Here is a 19460-nt window from a genome sequence, read left to right as displayed (position 1 = left end):
AAACATAACAGCTATCATACTGACTTCTGCAACAAATGAAAAACAGAAAATACTATCTGCCAAATGGAGAAGGATAAAACTGTCAGGGACATAAACTCCATCTTCACATTTAAGAAGAAGCTTTTAAAAGAGAAACTTGAAGAAAATAAGTAGCAGATTCTCTTTCTAGATGGAACTCTCCCTCCCTTTGGTTGGCCTAGAAGGAAGGAAATTTACAATACAGATACAGCACCACAAGAAAAATAACTCTCTAACACCAGGAAGGAGGAGTACAGTAAATGAGATCAAAACGTTAGAATAGTGCAAGTCCAAGGAAGGTTATGGAAGTCAGAAGGGCAGATTTAAAGGTCAGTGAGAATATCATCCTTTGAGATGGTCCCACTTTCAAGTAAGAGAGTAGCACCACTCTGTTACTTTCTGAAGGTTAAAAGGTACCAATTTTAAGCAGATCTAAAAGAAGGAATTGTAATAATTGACATGGGAAATGCAAGGCATGAATAACAATCTTCAATAGAAACAAAGTCAAAGTAAAGCCAGGTCAAATTTTGGTAGTCTAGCCAAGAATTATACGGTAATAGAGCCTATACATAGCAATCTATTCAAATAAATTCAGGGTACAGAGACTTAAAACAAACATTTTCCCAATAGTTTCCGAACAAAGAAGAGATCCCTCCTCTGTTGCACTAAAAGGGATGGGCTGGAGTGGGGTGACAGATTTTAAAATAAAGAAAACTGAATCTCTATCTGACTTTAGGGAAATATGAATTTTATGACAGATGGATGCCTGATATCATATCCTTACTGATACAAAGAGTTTCAATACTTCAATGACAGTAAATGAAGTAAACAGACATTTCCTACCCTATGAGGAAATCAAAACTTAACATGTAAGATGTAAAACCAAAACTTTTTATTCTACTTACAGATGACACTTATGAAATTGGATGATTGAACTGCTCCACAAATATAAGAGAGGATAACACAAAGAAGTGGGCAAATGATTTTACTTCAAAAGTATTCAATTTATTAACAAACAAAAATGTCTTACACTTAAACACAAAATAGTGGGGAAAAGTGCTGGGTTTGAAATCACATTAGTAGGAAGCCATGGGTATACTCAAGATCTGTTAAATTTAAACTGGCAAAATTTAAGTTCTTACCTATATTTACCCATACTCCCAATACAGTAACTGAATATAATTCAAGTATTATGGTGCAACAGAAAGTCATTTGCTATAATTTAACACACAACAATATGGTGGCAAATAAAGATAACATTACATATATTTCATCTATTTAATACTCTACTGAAGTATTTCCAACTCGTCTTTTTTTTTCTTACAGAACTGGATTTTTAATTATTTTTCCCAATCTCTTATTATTTTATTCCTCTACCTTCAATTGCTTCTTTCTACACTACTATAGGTCACACTTAAATCTTATTTCCCAAGTGTGAAGTATTCTGAAAAAATATATATATACACACAAGGAGAAATAACATTGGTACTGTACCTGCTTCAAAATCTCACTAGCAAGGGCCTCAATTCTCAGCAATTTTTGCCTCTTTCTATATTCTGTAACTGGTTGTCAATAAACACTGCTGCCTGACCAGATACAACTGAGATAAATAAAAGACAAGATAATTAAGTTCCTAAAATAGTCAGCTCTCTCTCTCTTTATATCACTGAAGAGAATTTTTTCCCATATTCTTTAGTCACAAATGTACCACTTGGAGAAAACTGGAAAAAACAGTCATATTCATTCTACAAATCCGACTTCAAGCACTGCAATAGATTAGTTGTTTCTATTTAAAAAAATTAATCCTGAAAGTCCATTGCTTTAGTTACTATTATAGTAGGAATTTAGATCTATAGTGTTGTAGCATTTAATGCTATACTTTATTTATATTAAGCCTGAAAGAACTGCCTGGCCTGGATGCCTACAAGTAATTCCTGTGTTGCTGTGTGGGGGATATGGGTTCACTCCTTGCGTTAACAAGTGCCAAGAGAGCTGTGGAGACAGTGCTGTGGGCCCCTGTACGGGAGACAGTGCTTTACATGACTCAAGAGTAAGGGCTCCAAAGGGATTTGTATCCACCCCATTCAACCAGAGGGATGGTAAATCTGACAGAACCTTAAGTGCGGGAAGCAGAAAATTCCAGAGTCTGAAAAATTAAAGATTAAAAGGCAACTTTTTTATTCTCCTCACGACTGAGCCTTTATCTTACATTATGCACTTTAGCTGAGATACTGTCAAGATCCCTTCTCCACTAAAAGGCAAGTATTTGGTTTTATTTTATTGTGGAGTAAGGGGGCAACCATTCTGCACAGTACCACAGAAATAAAACAAGAAAAATATTCAAGAAACAAGAAATCAGGACACACAAGACTAGTTATATACTGCAATACTTTTCTATGGCAGAACAAACCATTAATACAAGTTAATCAGAATTTGCTTTTAATCTGAGCATTCTCTCCTTGTAAGGATTTTGTGTTAATTATTAATCCCACCTGTGCTCATCACTCACAAATTTCACTTTTTTCAGCATGAAATGCTGTTCTAAATACTGGCAAATAAAATCATACAGTAGGAAATAAGCATTATTTTCTTTTTAAATCTGTGATATTTTTCAAGATTTCCTTTGTCCTTGATACTAACAGCACAATCAAAGGTTTTCCATGGAGCACAGAATTCTAATTCTAAAGGCAAATCAATATGGGATTTAACAACACTGAAATATTTCCTTCTGTTGCCTCACTCAAATTAGACAGTTCCTCAGTTGCCTTTTTCTTCATATCTGAGATGTAATTTATGCACTTTAACAAACCATATGCATCCATGAATACACTCACAGTGACACCCACTTAGCTCTCTACCTCAAAAAGAGGCAAACGGAGGGACAGCAGTGGAACTCCCATGATTCCACAGAGTGTGGATGTTGGTAGAGCTGAATGCCTAACCCCTGGCCAGAAGGTACAAACTCCTGTGTGCTGGAATCCTTCTTTGAGGGGTTTCCGTACACAATGCTGAGAAAGGGACTGTTAGGTGTAAGGGCAAGCCAAGGGAAAAGCTGAAACTGAGCTGGTAGGTCCCTTCACTGACCATTTCTCCATCCATGGGTTGGGTAGGAAGCTATGCCTAAAACTTCATAATGTACTATCCAGCTACTCAACCTATATACCACAGGAAGGATGTGCCTCTAAATATCTGTTTAAAAAACATGCACTCAGAGAGATCAATTCTCAGCATTAGCTATAAACTTAACTGTGGCAGGATTTTGTGGTTCCTGCCAATTTCCACACTTTTAAAATAAGTATAAATATATTACCCTAGAGTTGGACAAAAAACAGGGATATGAATTCATGAAAAAAAAAAATTTTTGAAGTTATTTCTGTTTTGCAACATTTGAAATGTATCTATTTTCTGCTCTTTGGTGATGAGTTTTTAAAACCAAATATCAAAACGTTATTGAAATTTTCATAGCACCCCTTCAGGAGAGGGCAGGGCTAACAAAGGCCAACCTTACATATCATGATTTGAAGACTTAGCTGGCTGTGCATAAAAAATAACTATACCATTTTACAGTTGTATACAGAAATAACTAACAGATAGCTTTTTCAATGAATCTGCATACAGTCCTAGCTGAGTAACCATAGTAACTAAATATTTTGGTGTAAGATTCTAAAATGCACAGATAACAGTTTGAATAATAATGCCATCAGTTAAGCCCATTATACTTTTACCAAAGAAATCTGTCAAAACAAAAAAGCTAATTAAAATTTACTTTTTTTAAAAAAAGGAATCTATAAATGTTACCTGACAGTATCTAAAGTTTACCGATAGTTTTGAAAAATGAGAGAACATGGGCATGATTACTTAAAATAGTATCGGCATAGTCAACAAATAAGGGTTCCTGCTACAAATTTAAAGCATTGTCACTCTTTCTATGCTTGAAAATGTGTCATCACTGGTGAAGTGCCATATGAGCAAACAGCATTTTTGTTCAATTTTTTTTTCTTTATTTTAAGAAATGAATGAATATAGGTGCAGTAACAATAACCAATTCTAAAAACAAACCAAAAAACTCTCCTGACATACTGGAAGCCTAAAGAACGTTGTGCAGAAACAAGGTACACTTGATTAATGCAACATCCAAGGTGACTGCATAACACATCATTGACCCTTTGTGCATGATTGCTATGCGGTGGGTTACTTAAGCACATACTTGGAGGTTAAGCAAAAGTAGTAGTTAGGAGAAAAAAGGGAGAAACAGTATCACAGAGAAAGCAAGTGGATTCAAAAGAGGAGTGTAGATAAACAGAAAGATGATCTACCTATAGTATGTGCCTTGATTGTTTATATTAAATGGGTAATGATCAAATATTTTGTAGAAGCTTCAAGGAGGAAAAAGAATTTAAAAAATATAATTAATGATTATTCAGTCCCTGTTGTTAGCTGAAGATTCACATGACAAGTGAAGGGAGAAGAGACTCTGACAGGGTTACTCAACTCAAATATATTTTAAAACACTGATCCTTACCTATAAGAAGCACGTGTGAAAGGCAAACCTAATCTTCCTGATTGGCCATATATGAGAAAAAAATAAAAACTGGATATAAACAAATAGCACCTAATGGTGAAAACAAACCATTCCCATTTTTGACTTTTCCACTGCTGAATCCTAAACCAGTTATTTAGATCTCTTACTTTAGAGGAGGAGGAGAAAACAAATAGGAATAATAGTGTCTGCGCGCATGCATGCATAACATTATCCTGCTAGCTTGATGAAGACCTGAAGAAAGATTTTATGGGGTGAGGTCCAAAAACCTCATACTCTCACCTTTGCATAAACTGTAGTTTTGATAAACCACTGTCTGAGGTACTTCTGTTCCACTTTTGCTCCTGAACGCCACGAACAGCCATTTTCATCCACCTGTTCATTTGCTAGAACAGTCTGATCCACTGGGTCCCAATTAACCATGGCCTAAAAATGTTTCAGGAAACAAAGTACTAGTTTTAGTATATGTGTCACAAAAAGTGGATCTAACTTCTCAGATATTGACAGTACTCAGTACAAAGATAGTTTCCAAGGCTCCCATGATCTCTGCATAAAAATGTCCATTAGAGTCATCTCCATGAATTGAGACTCAACTGAGGATCTGTTGGACACTGTGCTCTTCAGAACTCAAAGGCCAACAGTGAAGCCTGCTACCTTTCTACAGAGTTAAGACACATACAGTTGGATTGATTGTACTAACAAATTGTACTAACTAACCCAAGGGCATTTGTTAACTTCAATAATGAAGTTAAAACACTACTGAACATCATTCTCATTGACTTTACAGAGCAAGAATATAGTCTGAAGTTAAATAGGCTGGTACTGATCCAAAAGCTCTGGGGGTAAGTATGAGGAAAATTTATAGCTAAGGAGCTCTAACCTGAGAGGATGAAGAATCACATATAAAAATGTTCAATAAGTAATACTGGTCAGCTGTAAATATAAGTAAGTTAAACAGAGTTAACATTTCCTGCACTGAATTTGACTACTCAATGTAGGTTATTTTAGATATCACGCTCTCCTATTTATATCAATCCAAGTAAGCTAGAAAATACAAAATGGTACAGTGGAGAAAATATCTGTGTTCAAATCCAGCCTTAATCACATGTATGCAATTTGTGTTTCGGCCTAAATCACAAATACTGCATGTTATACACAGCAGAAAAAGACATGCATAATTTTGAAAGATTGGAACCTCTACTGTTTATAATAAGAGATTGAAGGAATCTCATGGCATGGTAAATGAAAGAGATATGCTAACAGGCATTTATTAAAAAAAAAAAAACATGAACGGAAATTTAAACAAGAAAAGAATAATAGCAACTGTGAAAATCAATCCACCATATAAAGCATCATTTAGTAACTTCAGCTGAGCTATACAAAGTGACTTACAGGCAAATTGACTTACAGCTCTGCTCCACAATGTTTTATACATTAACACATTATTTGAAATAAATTAAATAAACCTATTATGTAGGGGGAAGACTCAAAATCTCAGAATTTAAATAAATAAGGATTTTCTCTCTCATGTTACTGCATTTTGAATATTTATCATCATTCTCCTTTCAAAATATCCCAATTTCAAAACTTTTTTTTCTTCTTAAACACAATGCCTGTGCTTGGGAAGCAGCAAAAACCACTTCACAAATTGTGTGAAGGGAAATACTGTAGCATGTAGTTGCTTGATTCCCTTCCCCTTAGGAATACTATTGTTAGTAACAGTGACTTTTTATGCATCATCTGATTGCCTGCATTGATTTATACAATATAAATGATGACAGAATGAATTAAATATAGATATTTTTGATAAAAAATTTAAATTCCTATCTTCAAATCATGCTCACATGAATACAAGAATTTCATGGGAATTCATGCTTAATGTGATTCAGCTACCTTTTATCTTTAACCTACAAATAAGGTCAAACTTTTTTTAAATTAAGAAGATATTTAATATCAGACCATGCAAGATTAATTTATTACAATCCATTTTCAAAGCCAATCAAAATACATATCTTCAATAATGGTATATCACATTGTAAATGTGACTCTAAAAATAGTGACCATTTTATTTATAAAGAACTCCCTAACAAGATGATTAGACCACTGCAAAGTTAAAATAAAACACTGATGAACATAAAACAGACAATATTAAAAAAATAATAAAATGCTAAAAAGCCAAAATGAAGCAGTATCAGTATGAACTAGTTTTCTTTTGTTAAATAACTATGACTCAAAGCTGGGAAGAAATGGGATGATTTTGGTTTGCTGATATTGAAGAGAAGCATATATGTTGAAATCTTGGATTATGATTAAACTAGCCATGAGACAGTGGTGTTAATTAGCACTACTACACAATCTAGAACTTTTCAAATAGGAAACTCCATCACAATCAATGAAGAAAAAGATAGAGCAACAACACATGTAAGTCAATAGCTGAAAGTCATAATCAGGGATTTAAAGCTGTGTTTTGTCCCTTCTGTCTCACTACTGCATCCTCTCCACTTGTGTTCAGAACTCATGCAGTCTCTCACTTTAGAGAAGAGACAAGATTCTGCCATGATGAATATAAACTGGGTTCTTTAGTGAGGCTGAAAGACAGAGACAGACTCTGTTAATTTTCACTGACTCCAGCTCCCAGACTAATTAAACCATGTGTAAACTGGTAATTACTAGCCTGGCATTCCCAATCATGGAATGGAGCTCTACATCCATCTTCGCTCAAGGCTACCCTTATAGCCTTAGCAAAGCCACAGTTGGTCCTCTAGTACTCCATTTATAACTGCAATAAATGATACTTCAGACTTTTTAAGGCATATCTCAAGTGTGCTGGAGGCAGAGCTGAAGATGTGCATTAACTGGTGTCAGCACCGATTGAAGGGTCTTATTGCTGATGAGGTCAATCCTGATCCCATTTAAGTCAATGGTAAATCTTCCAATAACTTTGCTAGGAGAAGGACAGCACCCTAAGTAAGCAGGAGTCGTTCTATGACATTAGGGGAGCCATGAAATAAACAAATCCAATATACATCAATCATTTGGCATACCAATATTGCACATAGGGCCACTATATACCACTTTGATAATAAAGATAATTGATTTGCCTTGCCATTATACCTAGCAGTGGAAGATAGTTACCCATTAACATTTTGTTATCTTTTACAGTGATATACAAAAGCATAAACACAGTAATGCAAATATCTGTCCCCTTAATGAATGGGAACTGAAGAGCCTGAAAGACATTATTTATAGTATGAGTGACTTAGGACATTAAGTTTAAGGTATATGCATAATTTTATAGGTCAATGTTTGCACTTACCTCCTTTTGATAGACTAACCCAGATTCAAATAAGTTAATAAAGAGGTACTGTGTCCATTTATAGTACTCTGGTAAACAAGTGGTTATTTCCTGTAAAGAGAAAGGAAAAAACATTCTATTATCTTCCTGCTACATCATAACTCAAGCGATTTACTTAATAGACCGTATGAACAATTGCAACCTGTAGGGAAAATATGTACTGTATTAAATTAATTTAGAAAATGTGCACTATGACTGAAAAGTGTACATATGCATATGTAGAGAAATCATGGTTTGTGGGAAAATGTCCTTCAATACCCCCAAACCACAGCCAACCCAGGGAGCTGCAACACTGTTTATACAATGCTGCTATTCCAGCCCAGGGGGTGGGATGGGAGGGATTTCATGGTGGATCTGGTTGATTTTTCTTGAGGAAGTTGGCAGCAAGAGGGGGTAAACCAGTTTCTCAAAGACAAAGGACAAGCTACCACCTCTAGCCAGGCGTCATCAATGTGCATTGGCAATCACCCATCAAGTGGCCATTCTTTGGCAACGAAGTGGGGCAGGAACAGATCAATCTGCATTTTAGCAAACCATAACATGGAACCTCTTTCACCATGAGACTCCACATCTCCATCCTCACAGCAAGAAGGAAATTTATCTACAGGTAAAATGCAGGAAAATGCATTTCAAAGGGTGACTGGACTCTAAAAGTGAGGAGCAAAACCACCCCAGGGTATCTCTCTCTCTTTCTCTTAAGATGACACAGGAACCAGCCCACTGACCTTGGCGGAGTTCCTGTTCTGAGAATTTGGTCAGCAATGGTGCTGGGAACCTGTGGTACGGATTTTACCTTGAACCAAGTCTAGTTTAAGTTTTAGCTACTATAAAATGTTTTATATTTATTTCTCTTGTAACCATTTCTGTCTTTAATACATTATACTCATAGACTCATAGATATTAAGGTCAGAAGGGACCATTATGATCATCTAGTCCAACCTCCTGCACAATGCAGGCCACAGAATCTCACCCTATTGTAGAATCTCATCTACAATAAACCTCTCACCTATGTCTGAGCTATTGAAGTCCTCAAATCACAGTTTAAAGACTTCAAGATGAAGAGAGTCCTCCAGCAAGTGACCCATGCCCCATGCTACAGAGGAAGGCGAAAAACCCCCAGGGCCTCTTCCAATCTGCCCTGGAGGAAAATTCCTTCCCGACCCCAAATATGGAAATCAGCTGAACCCTGAGCATGTGAGCAAGATTCACCAGTCATATACCCAGGAAAGAATTCTCTGTAGTAACTCAGATCCCACCCCATCTAACATCCCATCACAGGCCATTGGGCCTATTTACCATGAATAGTAAATCAATTAATTGCCAAAATCATGTTATCCCATCATACCATCTCCTCCATAAACTTATCGAGTTGAATCTTGAAGCCAGAAAGGTCTTTTGCCCCCACTGCTTCCCTTGGAAGGATATTCCAAAACTTCACTCCTCTGATGGTTAGAAACCTTTGTCTAATTTCAAGTCTAAACTTCCCAATGACCAGTTTATATCCATTTTTTCCTGTGTCCACATTGGTACTGAGCTTAAATAATTCTTCTCCCTCTGATATATTTAGAGAGAGCAATCATATTTCCCCTCAACCTTCTTTTGGTTAGGCTAAACGAGCCAAGCTCCTTGAGTCTCCTTTCATAAGACAGATTTTCCGTTCCTCGGATCATCCGAGTAGCCGTTCTCTGTACCTGTTCCAGTTTGAATTCATCCTTCTTAAACATGGGAGACCAGAACTGCACACGGTATTCCAGATGAGGTCTCACCACTGTTTTGTATAGAGTGTCTCACCACTCCTTATCTCTACTGGAAATACCTCGCCTGATGCATCCCAAGTCCGCATTAGCTTTTTTCACAGCCATATCACATTGGCAGCTCATAGTCATCCTATGATCAACCAATACTCCAAGGTCCTTCTCCTCCTCTGTTACTTCTAATTGATGCGTCCCCAGCTTATAACTAAAATTCTTGTTATTAATCCCTAAATGCATGACCTTACACTTCTCACTATTAAATTTCATCCTATTACTATTACTCCAGTTTACAAGGTCATCCAGATCCTCCTGTAGGATATCCCAGTCCTTCTCTAAACTGGCAATACCTCCCAGCTTTGTATCATCCACAGACTTTATTAGCACACTCCCACTTTTTGCGCTGAGGTCAGTAATAAAAAGATTAAATAAGATTGGTCCCAAAACTGATCCCTGAGGAACTCCACTGGTAACCTCTCTCCAGTCTGACAGTTCACCTTTCAGTATGACCCGCTGTAGTCTCCCTTTTAACCAATTCCTTATCCACCTTTCAATTTTCATATTGATCCCCATCTTTTCCAATTTAACTAATAATTCCCCATGTGGCACAGTATCAAACACCTTACTGAAATTTAGGTAAATTAGATCCACTGCATTTCCTTTGTCTAAAAAATCTGTTACTTTCTCAAAGAAGGAGATCAGGTTCGTTTGGCACGATCTACCTTTTGTAAAACCATGTTGTATTTTGTCCCATTTACCATTGACCTCAATGTCCTTAACTACTTTCTCCTTCAAAATTTTTTCCAAGATCTTGCATACTACAGATTTCAAACTAACAGGCCTGTAATTACCTGGATCACTCCCCCCCCCCGCTTTCTTAAAAATAGGAACTATGTTAGCAATTCTCCAGTCATACAGTACAACCCCTAAGTTTACAGATTCATTAAAAATTCTTGCTAATGGGCTTGCAATTTCATGTGCCAATTCCTTTAATATTCTTGGATGAAGATTGTCTGGGCCCCCCGATTTAGTCCCATTAAGCTGTTTGAGTTTCGCTTCTTCTACCTCAGATATGGTAATATCTACCTCCATATCCTCATTCCCATTTGTCATGCTACCATTATCCCTAAGATCCTCATTAGCCTCATTAAAGACTGAGGCAAAGTATTTGTTTAGATATTGGGCCATGCCTAGATTATCCTTAACCTCCACTCCATCTTCAGTGTTTAGCGGTCCCACTTCTTCTTTCTTTGTTTTCTTCTTATTTATATGGCTATAGAACCTTTTACTATTGGTTTTAATTCCCTTTGCAAGTTCCAACTCTACTTGACTTTTAGCCTGTCTCACTTTATCCCTACATGTTCTGACCTCAATAAGGTAGCTTTCCTTGCTGATCCCTCCCATCTTCCACTCCCTGTATGCTTTCTGCTTTTTCTTAATCACCTCTCTGAGATGCTTGCTCATCCAGTTTGGTCTACAGCTTCTGCCTATGAATTTTTTCCCCTTTCTTGGGATGCAGGCTTCCGATAGCTTCTGCAGCTTTGACTTAAAGTAATCCCAGGCCTCCTCTGCCTTTAGATCCATAAATTCTTCAGTCCAATCCACTTCCCTAACTAATTTCCTTAATTTTTGAAAGTCACTCCTTTTGAAATCAAAAGCCCTAGTCGCAGATTTATTTTTGTTTATCCTTCCGTTCAGTTTGAACTGAATTAGCTCATGATCACTTGAACCATGGTTGTCCCCTATAACCATTTCTTCTATGAGGTCCTCACTACTCACCAAAACCAAATCTAAAATGGCATCCCCTCTAGTCAGTTCAGCAACTATTTGATGAAGGAATCATCAGCTATCGCATCTAGGAAAATCTGAGCCCTATTATTATTACTAGCACTCGTCCTCCAGTCTATATCTGGGAAGTTAAAGTCTTCCATGATCACGCAGTTTCCATTAGTATTTACTTCATTAAAAACATTAAAGAGGGCTCTATCCATTCCAAATTAGATCCCAGAGGTCTATAGCACACCCCAAGTACTATCCCAGGTGAGGCTCTAGTAGTTTTCTTCCCAAATGTGATTTTTGCCCAGACAGACTCTGTCTTATCCATTCCATCGCTTATTTCTTTACATTCTACCTCATCATTGATATACAATGCTACTCCACCACCTTTACCTTTATTTCTGTTTTTCCTAAACAGCACATACCCTGCAATAAATGTAGTCCAGTCATGACGACTATTCCACCATGTTTCTGTTATCCCTATAATATCTGGTTTCACTTCCTGCACCAGTAGCTCTAGTTCCTCCATTTTGTTACCTAGGCTCCTCGCATTAGTGTACTAACATCTTAATTTTTGCTGTTTGGCCTCGCTCACATTCTTTGCCCAATTAGGCACGGTCATTCTACAGCCAGTATGACCTATTAGACTGGTATCCACACTGCCCTTCCTCCTTATGTCCATTCTCCTACCCACGGCTGTATCCTTTCTTACTTTGTTTTCTTCCCTCCCAATGCTAAAATCCGGCGTGGAGATAACCTGGACATCTCCCAACCATCTCCCCCAAATTCTTAGTTTAAAGCTCTCTTAATCAATTGTGCCAGCCTCCATCCTAGAAGTCTATTTCCTTCCCTACTCAGATGGAGTCCATCCCGAGAGAACTGTCCTCTGTCCATGAATGCCTCCCGGTGGCCATACATCCCAAAGCCCTCCTTATAGCACCACTGCCTGAGCCATCTGTTGATAGTCATAATCTTGTCACACCTTTGCTGCCCTTCTCTAGGAACAGGCAGAATCCCACTGAAGATCACCTGAGCCTCGATTTCCTTAAGCGTCTTCCCCAGCCTGGCATAGTCTCCCTTGATACGTTCCAGCAAGAATCTACCGGTATCATTGGTTCCCACATGAAGGACAATCAGTGGATTCTTTCCCGCTCCCTTTAGGATCCTTCTCAACCTCAGGTCCACATCCCGTATCTTAGCACCTGGAAGATAGCTCACCCTTCTATTCTTTGGATCAGCTCTCATTACAGGCCTGTCTATTCTTCTCAGTAAGGAGTCCCTGATCACATAGATCTGCCTTTTCCTGGTGACGGTGCGATTGTCCGGTCTAACCCCTGTTCCCTCTGGCTGCAAGTTCTTTCCATTCCTATTCTCCCTTGTAATCCTCCTCAACCCATCCTGTATCCTCCTGGGGCTCATATTTGGTGTAGTCTCCATTGACTGTTCCCCTTTTCCTATAGGACTAGCTGCTCTTCTCTTCTTCCTTGCCCTTCCACCTTCAGTGACCACCTGCTGAGCCCCTTCTTCATTTTCCAACTTTGCAAACCTGTTCTTGAGCTCTATTTCTCCTTCACTAGCCCATCTTTTCCTCTGCCTCATTCTCTTAGGCACATCCTTCCACTGTCCATTTTCTTCACCCAGCAGTCTCCCCTCAGAATTCTTCAGTCCTGCTTCCATCTGCAAGTCTGAGCTTTTCCCTTTAGCTGCCTCATATCTTTGCTCCATCATCCACTCAAACTCCCTTCTAAACTCAACCAGACTTTCCACCTGCACCTCCAATCCTAGGATCTTCTCTTCCATCAGCTCTATCAGACGGCACTTAAACTCTGACTTTATAGTTAAATAAACTTGTTTTATAAATCTAAACTAATACAACTAGTGTTGTAGTTAAACTGAACTGTTTGGTTACTCCAGTTAGAGTAGCAAACTGTTGCATATTGACCCCTGACAGGGGCAACGGACCCATAATATTTGAACTGTCCAGGAGAGGGCTGGACAGTGCAGAATACATATTTTGGGGGAAATTCAGGATGGGGAGCATGTTGAGGTCACCTTGAAAGTATTAACCAAGCCAGAGCATGGCTTGTGTTTGCTAACATGCTGCTAGAGCCAGGACTGCAACTATACCCAGACACTCAGGGGGTGACCTGCATGCTATTTGGCTGTTTGTGAGTAACCCAAGTTGGGAGCTACAACAACAAAGCAATGTGAGACACCCAAGGTTGCATGGCAGGTGATGACAACCATTCACTGGTCTGGACTGTATCCTGGAAGGTGACAGGTGGACTTTACTTTTGAAGAGAAGGGTAAAAGTTGAGGGTAGAGGAGAAAGTGGACTGAAGGGAACCATGGAAGTGAGGGAAAGAAAAAAGGAAAGGGCTGAGAAGTTGTACATGTTGACAGACTGGAAGAATATGGCGGAGAGGTGGTAAAAGGGGATGAGCATGCAATGTTCGTTGAAGGAGATAAGATAGTTGCTGAGGAGATCTCATATTGAGAAATCAAAGAGGAAGCAATGCTTTGTGAAGATAAGGTCAAAGGTTAGTGAGCAAAGTGATCTAAGATTGAAATTTGTATAAGAAGTGACAGCAAGGAGAAGTGAGACTAAGGGATCAGATAGGAAATCACAGAGCTGGGGGATTGTGAGGAAAGTGAGATCAAGAGCCACATGTTATAAGAAGATAGAGGAGGGGCAGAAGTTAAGAGGAGAGCAGATGACAATATCATGGACAGCATTTTTTTTCACTTAAGACAATTTTCAGAAACTTTTTGCACTTCACTGAATAAAAACAATCTACTTTTAAATAGTCACAGCTTTGCCTCATTCAGGATTAGTGCCTTTGAAACATTGGAAGAGATATGGTTTGGAATTAACAGAAATGTTAGGAAAAGCACACTGCACTTTTAATATATGTTATACAAACACACACCACGAGATGTGTGCAACTCAGACCCCAATGTTTGTGCTACGGAGCAAGACTAATAGAGCTATAAATCATTCTCCTGATGGAATATGGTGTTGGAAAATAAAAGTTTAAAATGTAAACTTAAAAATATTTATGCAAGAACTCTATAGTCAGTAGAGCCAAACGTTTTATAATGTCCAATATTTTGTAAAACACTAGTTCTAAAAAAACTTCAAAGACAAAAAAATGTTTCAGGAACATGGACTAAAGGCCTAAATTGTTGCTGGAAAAAGATTAAAGGGCTGAAGGGCTATATTTTCTAAAGCTGTGCATGCAAATCCTAGTTTTTTGTGAAATAAATTATAGATGTAATGGATACAAGCATGTTTTTATTGGCATGGCCAGTTTTTCAAGTTTGGCCCAAAATGAAAATAGCAAAAGAACTCTGTCAAACTCTGTAACTTTATACAAATGGCACCTTCTTGCACAACAGATCCATTGCCTGGGTGCTTTTAGATTCATGTGTGCTTGCTTAAGGGACACAAATACATTTTTACTACTTTTCCTTCTGTTAGCCTTGCAAAAACAGCACAACAATGGAAGTGTGAGCTGGATTCTGTTCAGGTTCCCATAGTGGTCACTAAGCCAAAAAACATATTTTTGATTTATCAGATTCCAAGGTTGGCAATTAGAAAAACACTAGCAACTTTTCACTTCTAAGCTGAGCAAATGTGATCAAGAAACTCCTAAAAATGTTTGGACCACAATGCCTTTTTTCTCCACGTTATAGTTGTTGCGGCATAACGTGTAACATCACCTGACATTCAAAGGCCTTTGAAATACCTCTGCTTAATAATTTTGTTTATTTTCTACAATTTTAACATTACAGTATTGACATGCAGCTATGAACAATACATTTTGTGCAAATATGTCTCAGCACCGAAAATAAGTCTTTAAAGACCAAAGAGAGACATTTAATGGTAAGTTTTCAGCAGTGTGTGAAGATTTAACAACACATTAACTCCATACTCTGTGCTGAAAATGGACCACTTGATAAAAACCCTGACTTCCGTGTCTCAGACAATACAGTACACATTTGGTATTATTTGCATATTCAATTAATTTAGCCTGGTTCTCCACTCTGCGATGCCAGTTTTATACTGGCAAAACTACACTGGCTTCACTGGAGCTATGTCCATGTAAATATCAGTGATGTAAGAGAGAGGAGATCAGTCCCAATTGAACTTTTTTTTGTATATCAGGATAGGATAGAAGCCTCACACCCATAAACCAATTGAAACAAGCTATCAGAAAAGGTCAAGATAAAAGTAATAAAATGGACAGAGGCTCATCTCTGATCCTGATGGGCAGGTTATCATTTGAAACTACAGGAGATGACATTCTCAATTTAAAATGGTATAGTTTGCATACTTAGAACTACACAATACAAATTCAACTGGTGCAAACAGAATCTCATTTGTTCTCTCTCCTGTAGGTGGTGATCTGGCTTGCCATTCACAAGGAGATGAAGGAGAATAGATCACTGAAAAGGATGTGCTCTCAAATCACCAAACAGCAAAGAGATCAGTCAAACCCATAATTTAACATTATAACTATGAAGGACTGAAGTTACATGTCACGAAAAAGGTACAGCAACAACATCATTACAGAGTCAATCATTAAGAGACTTTCTAAAAATGAACAAGGTTTGAGATCAGCAAGAATATGTGTCACTGCAAATGATGACAAGCCAAGAACCACCCCCAAAGTCAATGTGAAAATATGATCCTTCTGCCTTTAGTTTAGCACATTAAGACTTACAGAGGAAAAAATTTCTCATATTTCCCAGTTATAAAACTCTACAATTATCTTTGGAAATATCCTTTTGTTAGCTTGTTAACATTTTTAATTAAAGACAAATGTGTATTAAAGGTTTTATCTGTGCTGCCTCAAATGATCCCAACACAGATTTGAAGGTCTTGACCTGTTCTGATACAAAAAGCCAGAAAAGCTTTCAAAAAATGAGTCTGCAAAACTAGAAGATGGGATTCTTCCTGCAGTCTATCAAATTTAGCTCCTTTGCTTGTGAGCACAGTCCTGCAGTATATAAGACATACAATCACCTGTTTGGCAGTGGGGTAGAGCAAAAAAAAATTCCATAACACAAAGCAGTTCAGGTGAATGTGTTTTGACCTATTAGAAGACGAGCATTTTTGCTTCTGAGATAGAATACATGTTAAAACACCACCATATTTACAAAAATGAAATAATCTTTTCATTTGCCTATTGCATGTGTTCCTCAGTGTCTGTGACAGATTTAGAGACAAATAGCCACCAGATTGTTTGACAAGTTTTTTTGAGGGGAGGGATTCCCCCCTCTTCTTTTTTCCTCCCTCTCAGTTTTCCATTCCTCCTTTTGTCCACTGGCTAGTCACAAATATATCTATACTTTCACCCAAAAGTATCTTTATCATTGTTTATAGTTAGTGTTACTTTGCTAACTCAGGGATGACACTCAATGCTACAAACATACCACTGTTAAGACTGCTGGACATAGAAGGAAAAATGTATTCTTATCCAGTAATTTCCTTTCTTAGGCCCTTCATGCCCACCCAGGGAGAATTATGCTGGAGGAGTTAGTATAATCAGTTAATTGGCAGCTTACCACTACTGTCTGAAGTTCAGTTAAAGGTTCTGTTGCAAACAAATTCTCAATTTAAACAAATAAAAGCATTGCTAATTTAAAGTTGAGTGCGGTGCAGCTTTGGAAGCTATTGACTCTGGTTAGGGTTTCCAAGAGGAGACTTAGGGTTCGTCTACACAGGAATAAAAGACCCGTGGCACCGTCACAGCTGGCTCAGGTCAGCCTACTCAGTCTGGCGGATTTCAAAATTGTTGTGTAGACATTTGAACTTGGGCTGGAGCCCAAGCTCTTGGGATCCGACAAGGGATCCTGAAGCCCAAACATCTACACAGCAATTTTTATCCCCACAGGCTTAGCCAGCTGACCTAGGCCTGCTGGGGGTCTTTTATCCTTGTGGAGACATACCTTTAAGTCCAGCCCAGGTCAAAATTCTGGCCTGCTTCCAGGTGTCGCGGGAAGAAGAGGAAATCCACATTTAAGATTGCTGCATATGCAAGGATCTAAAGAATTCTGATGCAAGATTCAGTTTATAAGTAAAGGACAAACTGATTTTCACGTGCCTTATTTTATAATGTAATAATCTGTAAAGTCTTCTATACACATACCATTTTCTATTACTCAACCACAAACTTAACCAGTTTGCATTTAAAAAAAAGAAAGAACATTTTTGAAGTTTACCTTTAAGCTATTTCCATGGGTATTATTTTTTAATATCAGCAATATATGGAGCCTGGGAGAGAGAGCTAGGTTTTGTGAATAATACATAACTTGACTAGAGGGAACCCAGTTCTTCATTTATTAGTAAGGACTCTTTTCTAGCACATCCAAATATCAAGACAGTTGCACTTCCTCTTATTAAGGGGAAACAAACAAAAAAAATCTGGATGCATTTCTCCAAAACATTAAAAAAACAACAACAGTTTTTAATACATTACCTGTCCATTTGGGCATCATATGGCTTTTCTGATACCCAAGTAGAAAACAGATTGCTGGAAGTAAAATAATTTCCTGGTTTTCACAGATCTTTAGGTGATTGACCAAACTACATTTCCTACCTAGCCATTAAATATTTGTTACTGAGGGACTTGCAACCTATTTTTTCATGTGTTGTTTACATCGTATGCAAAGATCATGCAGAATGCGACTCTGAGCTATTTTACTCCCATACTAAAAGCTGCGGCATGTCAAGAGTTTCCTTTTCTATTCAACCATATATAGCATGATTGTTATCAAACCAAGATTTCTACAGAAGCATTTCATCCACTTTCCAAAATGATTTACAACCTCATAAAATTATATTTACATTACAAACGCAATATCTGTAAGTAGCCCAGCTTGAGTAATAAAGGCCAGATCCTCAGCTGAAATCAAAGGAACTGTGCTGACTTAGCTGAAGATGTGACTCTAAATCTTTACATGGATATAAAGACACAAGTAATGACCATGATGGAGAAGAAAATTAGCAGGTACTGTATATACTGTTAAACTTTTAACTGTTCTTCAGGCAGTAAACAAGGTCATTTTAAAATGACCAAACTACAGAAAAATATCAGTCAAAGAATTACTGTCTTTTAAAATTTACTATGAGGAGGAAAGAAATATTATTTTTACATGAAAATTATATGAAAATTCAGCATGAACAGGTTGAAATGGTTCACGAATAAGTTTGCATGGAGAGTGTATTCTAGGATAAAGAGAGTTACAATTTGATAATTTATCTAGTTGTGAATTGGTGGCTTGATGAGAATGTGCATTCATTTGATGGAACCCAAGATGGAAACAGAGGGAGTTCTGTCATAAAGTCTGTATCTTTTGCTGTTGGTGATGTGTTTCTCTGTGAAAATTTTATTGACTGGTTTTTTAAAAAGAAAATTTTTAAAAAGTCAGTTTATACAGTGGCAGGAAGTTGTCTGTACAGTGAGAGGTAGTTGTCTAGTATAATGGTATTTTGGAAGAATCCTATTGCCAGGAGTCCCAAAACTTTGGTTACTTTGACAACAACAAGTAAAGCAAGACTACAATGCTTTTGACTCTTTAAATCTCTTTAAAGTCTTGTAGAGAGTGTTTTTCAAACATGCAGCTTTTGAACTCTTGGTACTCTGACAGATTGAGAAATGTTATGCTCCGCATAGGTTTCCAGGGTATTCTCTCTCATCGTTGCCAAGCTTTGAAGACGGTGCCCTTACCAGCAGCAGGACAGAAGTAACCCCCCTGCAACAGTCTTGAGATCCTCCCACACTGACCGCCTTTTGGGTTTGGACCTACATGGTTACAACAGGGTGAAATTTCAGATGTAAACATCTGAAAACATGAAATTGACTAATTTAAAAAAACCCTGGCCATGAAATTGACCAATATGGACCCTGAATTTGGTAGGTCCCTACCTATGAAAATGCAACTAACAACTATTGTTTCATGCCCATTAAATTCATTAGAGCAATGCTAGAATGAAGAACACAGGTTCACCAGA

The 19460-nt window shown here is 37.7% G+C and overlaps 1 protein-coding gene across 3 annotated transcripts in view; it reads right to left on the bottom strand.

The window, feature by feature from the left end:
• Nucleotides 1-19460, bottom strand: part of LARS2 (leucyl-tRNA synthetase 2, mitochondrial) — a 110542-nt gene that overhangs the window by 58753 nt on the left and 32329 nt on the right. For all 3 annotated transcript variants that reach the window (XM_073333148.1, XM_073333149.1, XM_073333150.1), the window contains exons 6-7: nt 7875-7964; nt 4841-4984 (exon numbers count right to left, since the gene is read on the bottom strand). In XM_073333148.1, coding sequence (XP_073189249.1) covers nt 4841-4984; nt 7875-7964 — 234 coding nt within the window. The remainder of the gene's footprint in view (nt 1-4840; nt 4985-7874; nt 7965-19460) is intronic.

This window comes from Lepidochelys kempii, chromosome 2 (assembly GCF_965140265.1).
Source record: "Lepidochelys kempii isolate rLepKem1 chromosome 2, rLepKem1.hap2, whole genome shotgun sequence".
Classification (NCBI taxonomy): domain Eukaryota; kingdom Metazoa; phylum Chordata; order Testudines; family Cheloniidae; genus Lepidochelys; species Lepidochelys kempii.
The sequence above is the reverse complement of the archived record's forward strand: the minus strand, read 5'-3'. Positions and strand labels throughout refer to the sequence as shown.